The 13,601-nt window shown below is 45.1% G+C and overlaps 1 protein-coding gene across 1 annotated transcript in view; it reads right to left on the reverse strand.

Moving 5' to 3' along the window:
• Positions 1-13,601, reverse strand: part of LOC122745349 (LIM domain containing preferred translocation partner in lipoma) — a 684,962-nt gene that overhangs the window by 385,602 nt on the left and 285,759 nt on the right. Inside the window, exon 5 of the mRNA XM_043990587.1 lies at positions 88-200. Coding sequence (XP_043846522.1) covers positions 88-200 — 113 coding nt within the window. The remainder of the gene's footprint in view (positions 1-87; positions 201-13,601) is intronic.

Raw genomic sequence — 13,601 nt, forward strand, 5'->3', positions numbered from 1 at the left:
TCCTGGTGTTCCTCCCTCCCAGAAACACAGCTGCTGATGGTGGTGCTTTCTGAGGAGGATTTATTGACACAAGGAGCCAGAACTTACCTGCACATTGAAAACACCTTCATCTAGAGGCGGGGGCGGGGGGAAGGATCCAGGGCCGGGTGGTAGACTGCCAAGGTCATCCAGAGGGGGAGGCGGAGGGGGCAGAAAGTCACCTGGAGCCAAGAGAAATGCACAAGGAGTTAGGAAGGACCCGAGTTCATTTGAAAGCAAAAAGAATAATAGAAAGGACCCTGGACTTGGATTCACACAAAATAGAGGGGGAGGGGGAGGAGAGGAGAAGGAGGAGGAGGAGGAGGAGGAAGACTGGTGATGTTGCTGATGCTGATAGCTGGCATTTCCATGGCACTTTAAAGATTACAAAGCAATTTACATTTATCACCTTTGATCTCATGTCAGTTTAAGACTCAGCTTTGCTGCTAACTCTGACGGGATCTCGGCCAAGGCCATCTCCCTGGGCTGCTGTTATCTGTTCTTTACAGTGAAGATCTTGTCCTTTTCCACTCTAAATCTATAATCCTAAGATCTTTATACTCTAGCAAGAAAGCCAGTCATCTAGGAGTTCTGAAGCAAGGTTCAAGGAATTAATTATTATCGATAAATTAAGAAATAAAGCCCATCTTCTAGGGAGCAGAAAGTGACTTTATGAATGCTGGGTTATTTGCGCTTGGATCAGACAAGGACTTGGGCAATGTTGAGTGCCTACAATGTGCTAAGCATTGCTCAGTGATGGGGACCCAAAGATGGACATGAGATCATCCCTGGTCCCCTGGAGCTTCTGGTCCCCCAGTATTTGCAGAGAGCTCTGCCCTGCACTGGAGGGATGAGGGAAGACCCAATCCAGCATCTCCACATTTCACTTTTGCAGCAGCTCTGGGAAATGAGCCTTACAGAACCACAGGACATTGCCAAGACTAGAGGCCTGCCAATGACAAGCATAGATGGACTAGAACCCAAGAACTATAGACCATAGTCCCAGAAGGGAAATCACAAAACTGGAATTTGGCAGCAGGGGAAGGAAGGGGTGAAGAAAAGTAGACAAAAAGCAGAGAGATATTTGCAGGCATACGTGGAGGTATTAAGGGGCTTCAAAAATAAAGGTAGGCGCACGTTGGGCATGCATGCCTGTGCCCCCACACACAAAGTACTGTCATGTCACTCCCTCCAAGCAGGAAGAGTGGCACTGCCCAGGTCTCCTGTAAAACTCCCTGCCCTGTGAGTGTCACATGGCAAGCAGAGAATGTCAAAGAACAAGACACATGAGGGAGATAGGCTAATTTCCCAAATTACCAAAAAGCACAAAAATGAACTGGAATCAATGTCAATGAGTCCAGGTACCACAGGAAGCAAATTCATCATGACATGTGCCTGGCATGAGAGTTAGTCAATTTGGGTCTATGTGAATACTGTGGAAGGAAGGAGGGAAGGAGGGAAGGGAGGATGGAAGGGGGAAAGAGGGAGAGAGGGAGGGAGGAAGAAGAAAGGAAAGAGGGAAGGAAGGAAAGGAGAAGTAAAGGAAGGAAGGAAGGGAGGGAGGGAGGGAGGGAGGAAAAGGGAGGACACAGGCTTTGTGAAACACTACAAGCCAGATGCCACGCTAAGAATGTTACATATAATATTTTATTCTCACGAGGACCCTGGGAGGTCATTGCTGTTATGGTCCCCACTTCACATTTGAGGAAATGAAGCAAATAGAGGTTAAATGACTTGCACAGGGTCACACAGCTAGTGAGTTTCTGAGGCTGGCTTTGACCTCAGTTCTTCCTGACTCCATGCCCAGCTGGCTAGCTTATCATAGACTCATCAGTTTGGAGCAGGAAGGGACACACAGGATAATCTAGTCCCTTTATTTAATACCTGGGGAAACTGTGGCCTAAGTCATCTGCCCAAGGTCACACAGCTGCCCTGCCTATAAGAGAGACACAGCTGCCCTGCCTATAAGGGAGGGCCCGACCCACACTCACAAATTCTCTAATCACGACCCATGCTCCTTTTCACCAGTCCCCCTATTGCCAGTATCATGTTGTACATTTTTCCCTGACATCCCCATCTTTATTGACCTCTAACCTCTGGGAAGGTGAGCTCCAGATCTCTCTCTCTCTCTCTCTCTTTCACACACACACACACACACACACACACACACACACACTCTGCAGGAGGAGCCATGCTTAGGTAGCTGCTTCCTACACGGGAACATGGCTGCCAAGGTCCTCAGCTGAACTTCAGGACTGACTGCCACCAGGACTGACCATTGTGAAAGGACTCCCTTACCAAAATTCCACTGGTCTGGGGGCCCGTCAAGCCCAGATGAGGAATTATTTCATTTCATTTCAACCCTGGGCCCACAAATGACATTTCCCGAAGTGGTGAGAGGGAGGGGACCCACAAGACCAGACTGTTGCTGATTCGGTTCAGAGGACGAGAGGTTAATCTTCAAAGGGGGCGAAGGAGACTTGAAGAGATGTGATGAGACATTCTTCCCCCTTGTTCATGGAATTTTTTCTCCTTTCTTGAAAGTTTTTCTTGCCTTGAATTTGGTTTCTGAGCACGCTAAAAAGCAAGGTGAAAGTTGGCACTACTGCGGGTAGGGACAGCGAGAGGAAGGGGGTGCAGCCAAGGGCAGCACAGCCAGAGGAGCTGATGTCAAGAGCAGATGGCAAATGAGGAAAGTATTTTTTGGTTTGTTTCAAATAGAGTATTTCCTTTTATTTAGTGAGGCTTCTTTATTGGTATTATCTTTAGTTTATCTTTTCACTAAATAGTATTTTATTTGTTCCAATTACACATAAAGATAGTTTTCAACATTTATTTTTGTAAGATTTTGAGTTCCAAATATTTCTCCCCCCTCCCTTCCTTCTTTTCCCCCTCTCCAAGACAGCCACTAATCTAATATAGGTGATATGTGTACAATCATGTTAAACACATTTCCATGTTATTCATGTTGGGAAAGAAAAATCAAAATAAAAGATAGACACACAGTCAGAGACAGAGACAGAAAGAGTATGACGTTGATATAGTACTTTCAAGTTTGTCAATATGATTTATAACAAGACATGACAGTATCACAGAATTGTATAATCACGGATTCGGAACGGACCTCAGAGACAAACCCAGATCAGAACAAGAATCCCCTTTATAAAATAATCTTGATTAAAAAGAACACTAGGGGCAGCTAGGTGACGCAGTGCATAGAGCACTGGCCCTAGAGTCAGGAGGACCTGAGTTCAAATCTGGCCTCAGACACTTAACACTTACTAGCTGTGTGGCCCTCGGCAAGTCACTTAACCCCAACTGCTTCACTAAAATAAAACAATAAAAAAGAAAAAGAAAAAGAACACTGAGCCTAAGTCAGGAAGACCTGAATTCAAATCTATGCTCAGATGTTTACTAGCTTTGTGACCCTGGGCAAGTCAATTACCCTGTTTTCCTCAGTTTACTCATCTACAAAATGATGACCATAAGAGCACCTCCCTCCCAGTGTTGTTGTGAGAGAATATCTGTAAAGTGTTTGAAAGCCTAGATAGCACTAGGTAAACACTGGCTATTGATGATGATGCTAATGGTGGACATTTCTCTCCCTAAGCTAGAAATGGCTGCATTTAGAAGAAAGCTAAGTTATTTTTTCACGTGTTTCTTGTATACCTGTGCCTAAAATTCAGAGTACATTTTTTTCCATCAATAGACACAACACTGAACAAAGTCACTGTTGTAGAAAATGAGTAAGGGTTCATAGTGGCTCATTCCCTCAAAAGGACACATGGAGGCCTCACGTCAAAGAGGCAGCACACCACAGGCATGTACAACCAGCAGCACATAGGGAGGGACCAGTTAGGTAATACTTCAGTCCTAAGCTCAACTGGAAGTTCCCTGACTTATGTAAGATGGGGATAAAATTAAGAAAAATAGCCAAGGGGTTGGGAAAGAGAACACACACATGTCGACCCGTTAAAGGAACCGAGAGTCTTTATTACCGAGAAGCGAGAGATGACTTCCTCACCAGGGCCTATATGGCTCTTGGCTTCCTTGAAACACATCTGTTTCCTCATGGCAAGGGACAACAGTCCAAGGCCCAGTGTGGGGAGATGTGGTTTGGCTCCAGCTCCGTGGAAGGAGCCAGTCTGAGACGCTCCTCTGCTGAGCCTACCCATTGTCCCTCTATCACACCTAGAACCTAGCTAGTGTGTATCTGTGACAGGCAGGTGGCATGTGGAGTGGGGGTGAGCGGATGGAGGAAAAACAGCCCCTGGGATGAGATGTGGCAAGAGGAAGAGGCCTAGGAAAGGAAGATGGGGTCTGCCCAGGCAGATCACAGAGGGCACAGGCAAGGATCGCACACCCTGGGGGACCTTTCCAAAGGGAAGGACCAATCGGAATACAGTGGCAATGCAGACCAGCACGCCAGGTTGATGCACCTGCACACGTCCCATTTGTGAATCTTGTCTCTGCAATTCCTCCAGGGAGAGAGGATAAAACCTGAATGCTACCTGGGTATCCCTGGCTTTCTTAAAGGCCAGAAAACATCACCTGCTGCAAAAAGACTTTCCTTCCTCTTCCCCCAGCAGCCAATATTTTCCCTTACCGTCTACCTTGAATTTAACCAACACAGACACACAGACACAGACACAGACACACACAGACATACACACAAACACAAACACACAAACACACACACACACACACACACACAAACACACTGTCCACACCCCAGGCATCTTTCATCTTTGTTTTGGTATCCCTGGTGTTTGGTACACAGTAGGTGTTTAACAAATGCTTGTTGATTAAATGTCCAGAACTAATGAGTCGACCAAGCTTCGGATAAATAATGTTTTTAAAAAAGATACATAAAGGAGCTAGGCTTAACAGCAACACTAAAAACAGAAAACAAAACAAGCGGCTCACCAGCCTCCACCCCCAGTAGAGTCTGGACAGAGTGTCTCCTGGAGAGAAAGGGCCCATTTGAAGCACCTCTTGCTGCCTTTCAAATCTATTCACTTACTGCCGGCCTTGTCGACATAAAAGCACCAAATTGCTGTGATCTGCTCAAAATGTTTCCGTTTCCATGGTGCCCACCGAGCGAGCCATTCCAACTCTGCCTCGGCTCTGCAGCTAATGAATGGGGCTGCTCCAGAGGAGTTATTTCGTCTTTCTGAGCCTGAATGGCCTCATCTGAAAAATGGATGGAATAAGCAGGGCCCTGCGTGCCACGAGCAGCCAAAAAGAAAGCCTAATTTGGACGAGTGCAGGCGATGGAAATGTCAGTTATTGCAGTTAGGTTCTATGAGTAATTAACCTCATTTAGGCGTCGCAACTGGTGAGCTAAGAGAGAATTCGGAGAATCACAGACTCTCTGGGCTGCTGCTGCCCCTGGGTAGAGGCCGGCCCTCATCACTGCCCTGGACTGGTTTCCAATGTCCCCCCACTCCAGACCGGCTCTACGGTGAAGCCAGTCATCTTCCTCCAGTGCAAGTCTGACTGCCTGGTAAGGAACCTGCAGTGGCTCCCTATAACCCCCGGAATAAATACAAAGTCTGTTTAGCTTTCGAGGTGCTTCACTCCCTGCGCCCTCCCTTCCTTTCCAGGCTTCTTATTCATTATTCCCTTCATACCCTCTTTGACCCAGTGTCTCTGGCCCCCCTGCTGTTCTTCTCGGGGAGACAGTCCACATGCCCCTGGTCTCTTCAGCGGCTGCTGCCTGTGCCTGGGCTGCTCTGCTCCATTTCTGCCTGCCCTGACTTCCTTCATGACGTGGCTCCAGTCAGATTTGTCTATGAGCCTGGTCCCTTTTGATGCCAGTAGCTTCTCTTTGAAATTGCCTCCAACTTCTGCTCTAGGTTTCATGGACCAGGTTGCTTCCACATTGTCTGTGAATCTCTTGAGAGCAAGGACCACTTATTTTGTATTGTGAGCACTGACCTGAGAGCTGGGCACTCAGTAAACACTTAATGAATGCCCGTCGGCTTAACTCGAATCCCCTCCCGTAAGCACCCAGGCTTTACTAGAAGACCTCCAATAGGATGACACCGACTTTCCCCCGGGATCAGGTTCCACTCAGGAACGCTGCATTTAGCAAAGCATTCATTCTCTGCCCCTTCCACCCACTGGCCCAAGCCTGATCCTCTGGAGCTAGACAGACAAAGGAAAATCCTGCTTTGTTGGTGACCAGGCTTCACCCAAACAGGAAGACATCCCTTTCCTCCTCAGCCCTCTCTTCTCCTGGGTCCTTCAATGGGTTTTCTGTCGCGTGACACACTCCTGAGCTTGGCTGTTCACTCAGGACACTCTCTTCACGTAGACAAAACTCTGATTAGCTTTTGGGGAAGTGGGCATGCTCCTAACTCCTCTGGAGCCTCCAGGCCCCTACACTCCTACCAGGCCTTTTTCACAGGAACAAAGGGGCAACAGGGACAGGAATAAAGCTCTGTTGTAAATAGGTCACCCTCGGTAAGCAAACTCGCAATTAATTAACAGCTACCTCATCTGTTCATGGAAGGTTTTTAAGAGATGCTCTGAGTTGCTTCTGGGAAAGAGGATGTGTGCCCAGCCCCAAAGCAGACAAGAATCCCCCCTGCTGCCCCCCAGGAACATTTTCATGTTTGGCTGGGCTTGCTATCAAAGCTCTGGGCCATGCCCGAGTTAAACAAGCCTTGGTTTCTATCACCTGTAAATTGCTGAGGTGAGGTCGAGACACGCTGGTGAATCAGATCTGAAAGGATTGTATTTTGCCACCACACTGTGGTTTCCAGGGGGTCCATTTGTTGAATAATATCCAGTGCCTCAGCTGAAAATATTGAATAGATTTCACATAATATGAAATTACGAGTAGAGCCGAGCTCTGCAAATGAACTGGAACCAGGCTGCACTCCTGAACCAACAGAGTCTCATTTGTCTTGCAAAAACAAAATAATTGCTACCCAAACAGAAAACCACACTCACGCCTCCTGACTCCCAGAGACATGTCCACGGAGTAAGTGGAACAATGAGTTAAGGCTCACACTCCAATTTCCGAGACATTCACCAGAAAGCTCAAGGTCCTATAACAATTGAACTGCCGATTCCTTTTGGCTTAAAACTTAAATTAAAATAATAATAATAATAATAACTTCATATTGTGGAAAAAGATGAGCCTTGAAGTTGCAATGTTCCATTATCCACAAGGAAAGACAGGGAACACGTCTATCTCCTGCTGAATACCAAGCAAACTCAATACTTCCAGTTCCAGTTCCAGGACTGTCATCCGGAGACAAAGGCGCAGACCTTCCAAGGCGCCCACGCCCGGAAACAAGAAGGAAGAAATGCTTTATTTGGGGGTGGGGGGTGTACGTGAAGAGAACTCAGTAACTGTTTCCTAAGCTCCTCCAAACAGGGGCCCTACCTGGCCCACATTTCAGGTGTTCCAACTGGCCGGCTGTTGTGGCCCAGGGGAATCTGTTGGTGTTGCTGCTGATACTGTTATTTTTCCAGCTGTTTTTCTCTGTTCCAGTGGACACTTTGTCTAGAACTTTGGAAATCGGTATTTTCTACATATGAAAGCTTCCAGTTTCCAAGGAAACTGCTGCCTCCTAGCCTATGACTCAACAGTGTGAAACCCACTTGATCCCGGAATGACTCAGCCCCCTCCCCTCCTTATCAAACAGAAGAAGCAGCCAGACACAGAGGCTGCCCTAAGCATGGGCCATCCTGGATTCCTTCTTCTCACCCCAAGCTGAAGTCTCCCACTGGACTCTCCAGTTGTATCCGGCCTCCTCCTTCCTTGGGTCTTCAGCAACAAGGAAAGAAGATCGTTGTTAGGAAGGAAGGCCTAGATTTATGAGAACATCTGAGGGCAGGTCACATCCACAAGCATTTATTAAGCACCTACTATGTGCCAGTACATCTCTCAAGAAGCTCAGTCTAATGTGAAGACACCCTGTAGAGAGTATGTCCAATAAAGACATAGACACAGATAAAGATACGCATACATGTAATTATAAATATTTATAACCATATTGATTTCTATCTAGGTGACACAATGGATAGAGCCCTGGGTCTAGGTTTAGAAAGCCTAGTGTTCAAGTCTGCCCTCAGACACTCGCTATGTGACTGCCTAAGTCCCTGCCTTCTGGGGTGCTTGTGAGAATCAAAAGTGCTTGGCACAATGCCTGGTACACAGTTAGTGCTAGAGAAATCCTTCTTCCCTTCCCTCCCCATCTGTCTCTACCTCCATTTTCCAGGAGCAGCTCTGCTTGGGTTCTAGTCCATTGCAGGTCCTGCCTCCCCCAAGGATAAACTGATCATGTGCAACCTTGTCACCATGCTTACTGACTCAAGCTTTGACACTCAGACCTTCACAACTCCCTCTCCCCCTCTGATCAAGGGCTAGAGGGAGGCAATACATTCTTCCCAAAACTTCCCTTTACCAGAGAGGTCTCAGAACTTTCCAGGGAACTCTCGTTTTTTGCTTTGTTTTGTTTTTTTCCCCCACCAGCAGCTCTGCTTGGTTTCCATGGTAGCCCCACTCCCCCCACCTCCCTGCTTTCCAGCTTTATTTTGGGACTCTCTTTCCCCATGAGGAAGGAAACTCCTTGAGGGCAAGGATAGTCCTTCTGATTTCACTGTCTCCCCCTCCTTTAGCAAGGTTCCTATCATACAGTGGATGCTTTAAAAAATATTTATTGTATTGAATGTCAATCTATCATCTATGCATCTAAACATGCGCGTTCATACACAGATAAATGATAAATTGGAGAAAAAGCACTACCATTCTTGAAGATGGGGAAAGGTTCCTTACAAAAGATGAGACTTGAAGCTTGTATCCATTAAAGGAACTTTTTTTTTAATTTTAAAAAGGCAACCCAGTGCACTCTTCCTCTCCTATTTAATTCTGAGATTAGCTTGTATGGATTTGTATAATTTATACACATATGTATGTACACATGTAAACATGCATACACACATACATACGTGTGTGTGCACATTACTGTTTGTGCTATGTAAATTAGACAAACATATGTGTAAGCACATACCACAGGCTGAACAATAGGCACTCTTCATCCACGTGGTTTTTCTTGTGTAGATGGTAAGGCTTAAATCTTTTAAGGGTTTATGGACCTCATCCAGGAGATTCTACAAGACTTTTTGGCTCAAAGAGTACAATATCATTTTCCAATACATGTACTAGGAGGACCTCACTATTAATATAAGATCACAGGACTCAACTAAGTCTCTTAAGATCTCTGGGTCTGTTTCTTCACCTAGGTTCGACCAGATGATTACATAGGTCCTTTTTAACTCCAAATCTATGACCTCATGATTATATTGTTCTTAGCTGCCATTTATATTTAAATATTCCAGCTAAAAATTAATCTGTTACAGTCTAAGCCTTCTATCCAACATAGACAAATGTGAAAATACTTTAGAAAAATCAAGTTCTGCCAAAAGCTACTTCATTCCTTCCCTCCTTTCCTTTTTTGCTTCCCTCCTTCCTCCTTTTTTCCCTTCCTTCCTTTTAGATGGGCCATGTGCATGTTTTTAAAAGTAACACTGAAGCTGTCAGGTACTTTCACTAAAAATTTCCGTCACCACCTGCTAGCTGAAATATTGCTTTTATGGATTTATATTGTATTAAAAGGTCACTGGCTGTTTAAGTCTACAACAGTTTTAATCATTCTAAAAGTCTCTTAACAGTAAGAAAAGGAAGCTCAGAACAAACAGCAGCAGGGACCCTAATTAAAAGGGCCAATTCATCTAATTTTATTTGGGGTTAATTATTCAGGATTCACTCTTTGATGTATAAGGAATAGCAATTAGTAATTTTAGTGATTGGAGCCTCGTTGGAGGTGTAATCAGTTAAAATGAGTGAGTGTTTACAACACAAGATGGTGAATTAGTTTCTCTCAGCTGGAAGACAGGAACACAGGGCTCTGAGAGATGATGGCTATGAATTTCAGACCTGACGCATAATATTCTCTTCAAAATAAAACACATGTCAACAAGGATGCTGAACTCCCTACACTCAGGGAAAAAAAGGCAGTGCAAGAAAGCTGCAAGTGATTACCTATCAATTACTGCAAATGCAGCATACAAGAAAAACCATGCTGTAGAATGATGTAATTTGACGACAGCACTGGTGGGCAGTCATGGATTCACCATTGCAATCATCCCATCTATGTATCCCTGACAGCTTCAAAAGGAAAAAAAAAAAATGTTGTCTAGCGTGATGGTGTTTCCTCCTTAAGGAAAGGGGGCTTGAAGAGGCCACGTATTCAAGCTGCTGAAAGGGAAATGGGAGATCATGTAGTCTAGCCCCCAATTTCACAAATGAGGGAATTGATATCCAATGATGGAAAGGAATCCAGGTGATCTAGAGAGTAACCAGTAAATGCAGAATCTCAATTACTCATCAGGAATATTGTATAGACAATTTTATTCAGTTTTATGGGGGGTAGGGGTGGGGGCGGCTGGGGGAATGTGACCATTAATGGCCTTTCCAATTTAGATTCTCTGAGTATGCACTTGAAGGGCATTTCTACCTTTAAAACTGTTACCTATTGTTGGATACCAGCGCCTAGTATAGTGCTTAGTACATAGTAGACACTGAATTAATATGTTAATTGAATTTAATTGAATCCCCACTGAAGCTTCCCTTAATTGTTTTCCTGCTAATATTTGAAAACTGAAGTCTTGATGTCAGTTTAACAAGCACTGATGGAGCTCTGGTTCTATGAGTCCATCAGCCAAGGAGAATTTATGAAATAGGTTCAATATTACATGCCGAGCCCAAAGACAAGAGTGAATAAACAGGTCCTTCCCTCAAGGAGCTTATGTTCTTTTGAGATGGGGGGACAATGGGTGGTACCATATATTCACAGATAAATAAATCTGGGATATGTACAGAATGATCACTAAAGAAAACAGAAAATCAGGAAAGGTTTCTGGAAGGAGGTAGTCCTATGAGTAGAGTCTTAAAAGGAGCCTAATGATTCTTATTCTAAAAGGCAAAATGGGGTGGTGGGGTGGGGATAGACAGACACACGTTCCAGATGTTTGGGACAGCCTGGATAAAAGCACAAAGGTAGCAGAGAGAGAATGCTGAGAATAGAAGGTTGTCCAGCCCTAATGAGAGGAATATATGGTAAGTAGGACATGAGGAGTCGGACTGGGAAGGGCTCTGAACTCTAGAGAAGACTGTGCTTGATCCTAGGGGCAATAGGGAGCTACTCAAAGTACCCAAGCAGGTAAGTGATGTAGTAAGGCTTGTGCTTTAGGAATACAGTCTTGGCCCCTGGGTGGAGGATGGGATGGAGTGGAGAGCTATTTGAGGCAGAGACAAACATGAAGATGACATTGTGATAGTCTAGGTGAAAGGTGATGACTACCTGAACTAAGCTGGAGGCTCAGTGAGGAGATAGAAGGGATGGAGGTGAGAAGTTGAGGAGGTGAAATAAGCCTTCACAGCTGACTGGACACAGGGATGAAGCCAAGGGAAGGGGCAAGGATGGCTTTTAGGTTTCAAAGCCAGGGTACTGGAAAGAGGGCTACAAATTCTGCTTTGGCCAAGCTGGATCTGGAATGCCTTAGTCCATGTGGCAATGTCCAGCAGACAGGTGGAGGTGCAGGGCCAAAGTTCGGGAAGCTATCAGGGTATCATCTGTGTAGAGATGATATTTGAAGCCATGGAATGTTGAGATCACTCAGAGGACAGGGAATGAACAGGAGGGAATTGAAGTCAGAGGAGGTATGTCAACAGTCATGATTCTGCCCAAATTAAGATCAGTCAGCCAGGTAAGAAGAGAACACAGTCATAAAAATACAGGGAAGATCCAAATGTCTAAAAATAAGAACCATTCCCCAACTGATAAATGATCAAAAGATACAAACAGGTAGCACAAGAGAAGACATCCAAGTTGCCCACAGTCATTTGAAATGGGGCTATAAACTACTAATGATTAGAGGAAAAACTCATCAAAGCCTGAAGTTCCCCCTCAGAGAGACAGACAGAGAGATAGTGGCAAAGGGAAGAAGGGAGGAAAGGGAGGAAAGAGTATTGAGATGGAGGACAAGATCAACACTGTCAATCGCTGCCAAGAGGTCAAAAAGAAAAAAAAGATTGAGAAAAGGGTCATTGGATTTAACAAGCAAAGTTATCACTGGTGACTTTGAAAAGAAATTACAGAAAAGGAAATAAAACCCAGATTAAAAAGGACTTAGAAAAAGTGAGCAGGAGGTGATAAAGAAGTAATACAGACATTTTTTCCCATAGAAATGAAAGGAAGGAGAAAAATAAAATGAAAGCTAAAATGGTGGAGTTAAATTTGCTGTTTTTGCTGAAGAAGAGTGAGGAAGATCACAGAATCATAAGATAATAAATATGGAGGCTGCATAATTCAAACCACAAACACACACACATACACACAATCAGATTGAGAGAGACATTGTTCAGATGAGAAAACTGAGGCTCTCAGTCTCATCCAAAGCCATACCGCTAGCCAGGGTCGGGGATTTGTAGCTGCTTAGAGAAGGTTGGCTTTGCATTTCCCATTAGGAAAGGGAGTTCTTAGGGAAGAAATGATGGGCAGGGAAGGAAAAGAGCCCCAAGCCTAGTGTCCGCAGGCAGATCCAGAGAAACAAGAGTCAGCCTTTCTCCAAAATGTCTACAAGTCTTAGATTGCAAGAGTAGTCTGGGGGGGGGGGGCAGGGAGAGACTGACCAAGCCAACCCTCCCATAGATTGGACTCTACTTCTTGGCCTTCAGAAAGTATTAAGAGGTCATTTTCCCCCCAATGGACAAACTGTTCTTAAACAATCCATTGGCCATGAGCAGGCTCTTCTTCCACCCCAATGATGAAAGGTAGATTCACGATTTCATTCCAGAGATGCAGCGAGGAAAGCAAGAATAATGCCCAAAGTCCAATGGCTCAGGACTATGCTAAGATTTCATTCTCACCCCCAATTCACACCTGCCACTACCCCCAGCACAGCCCAAAAGACTAGACTCACACTGTGCAGAACAGCCAAGGCCAAATGAAGTTTGAAGAGGCGACTATGACACCTAAAGACCTTAACTCCTGGGTAAGTGCAGGTAGTCAGGAAAAAAGCCCATATCAAGGTCTTACTGTGTGGCTGATGTCATGCTTTGTGCTAGGGAGATGGAGAATGGCAAGAGCAGTCCTTGCTCAGAGCTTCCTTTCTTTTCTCTAGGCTTTCAGAACAGCTCTCTCGCCTGATTCTCCATCATTCCCCAGTCACCTTTCCTGGATCTTTGTCCAGCTCATGCCTGCCAATGATGGCTGACCCCCAAATCTCTACCCTTGGCTCTCTTCTCTCTCTATCCTTTATCACTTGTTAATCTCCCCAGCACCCAAAGGTTAAATAATCATTTCCACTGGTGTCATCCATCTCTAACATCTCATTTAGACCGCATCTCCAACCGTCCATTGGACATCTCAAGCTGGATGTCCTGTAAACTTCTAAAATTCATGTCCAAAACCTCACTGATGACCTCCCCTGGGTCCATGCCCTCTTCTGAACTTGCCTATAACTATTGAGGGACCCAGCCACTTCTCGGCTTCCCAGTGCCA

The sequence above is a fragment of the Dromiciops gliroides genome, chromosome 3, assembly GCF_019393635.1.
Source record: "Dromiciops gliroides isolate mDroGli1 chromosome 3, mDroGli1.pri, whole genome shotgun sequence".
NCBI classification, from domain to species: Eukaryota; Metazoa; Chordata; class Mammalia; order Microbiotheria; family Microbiotheriidae; genus Dromiciops; species Dromiciops gliroides.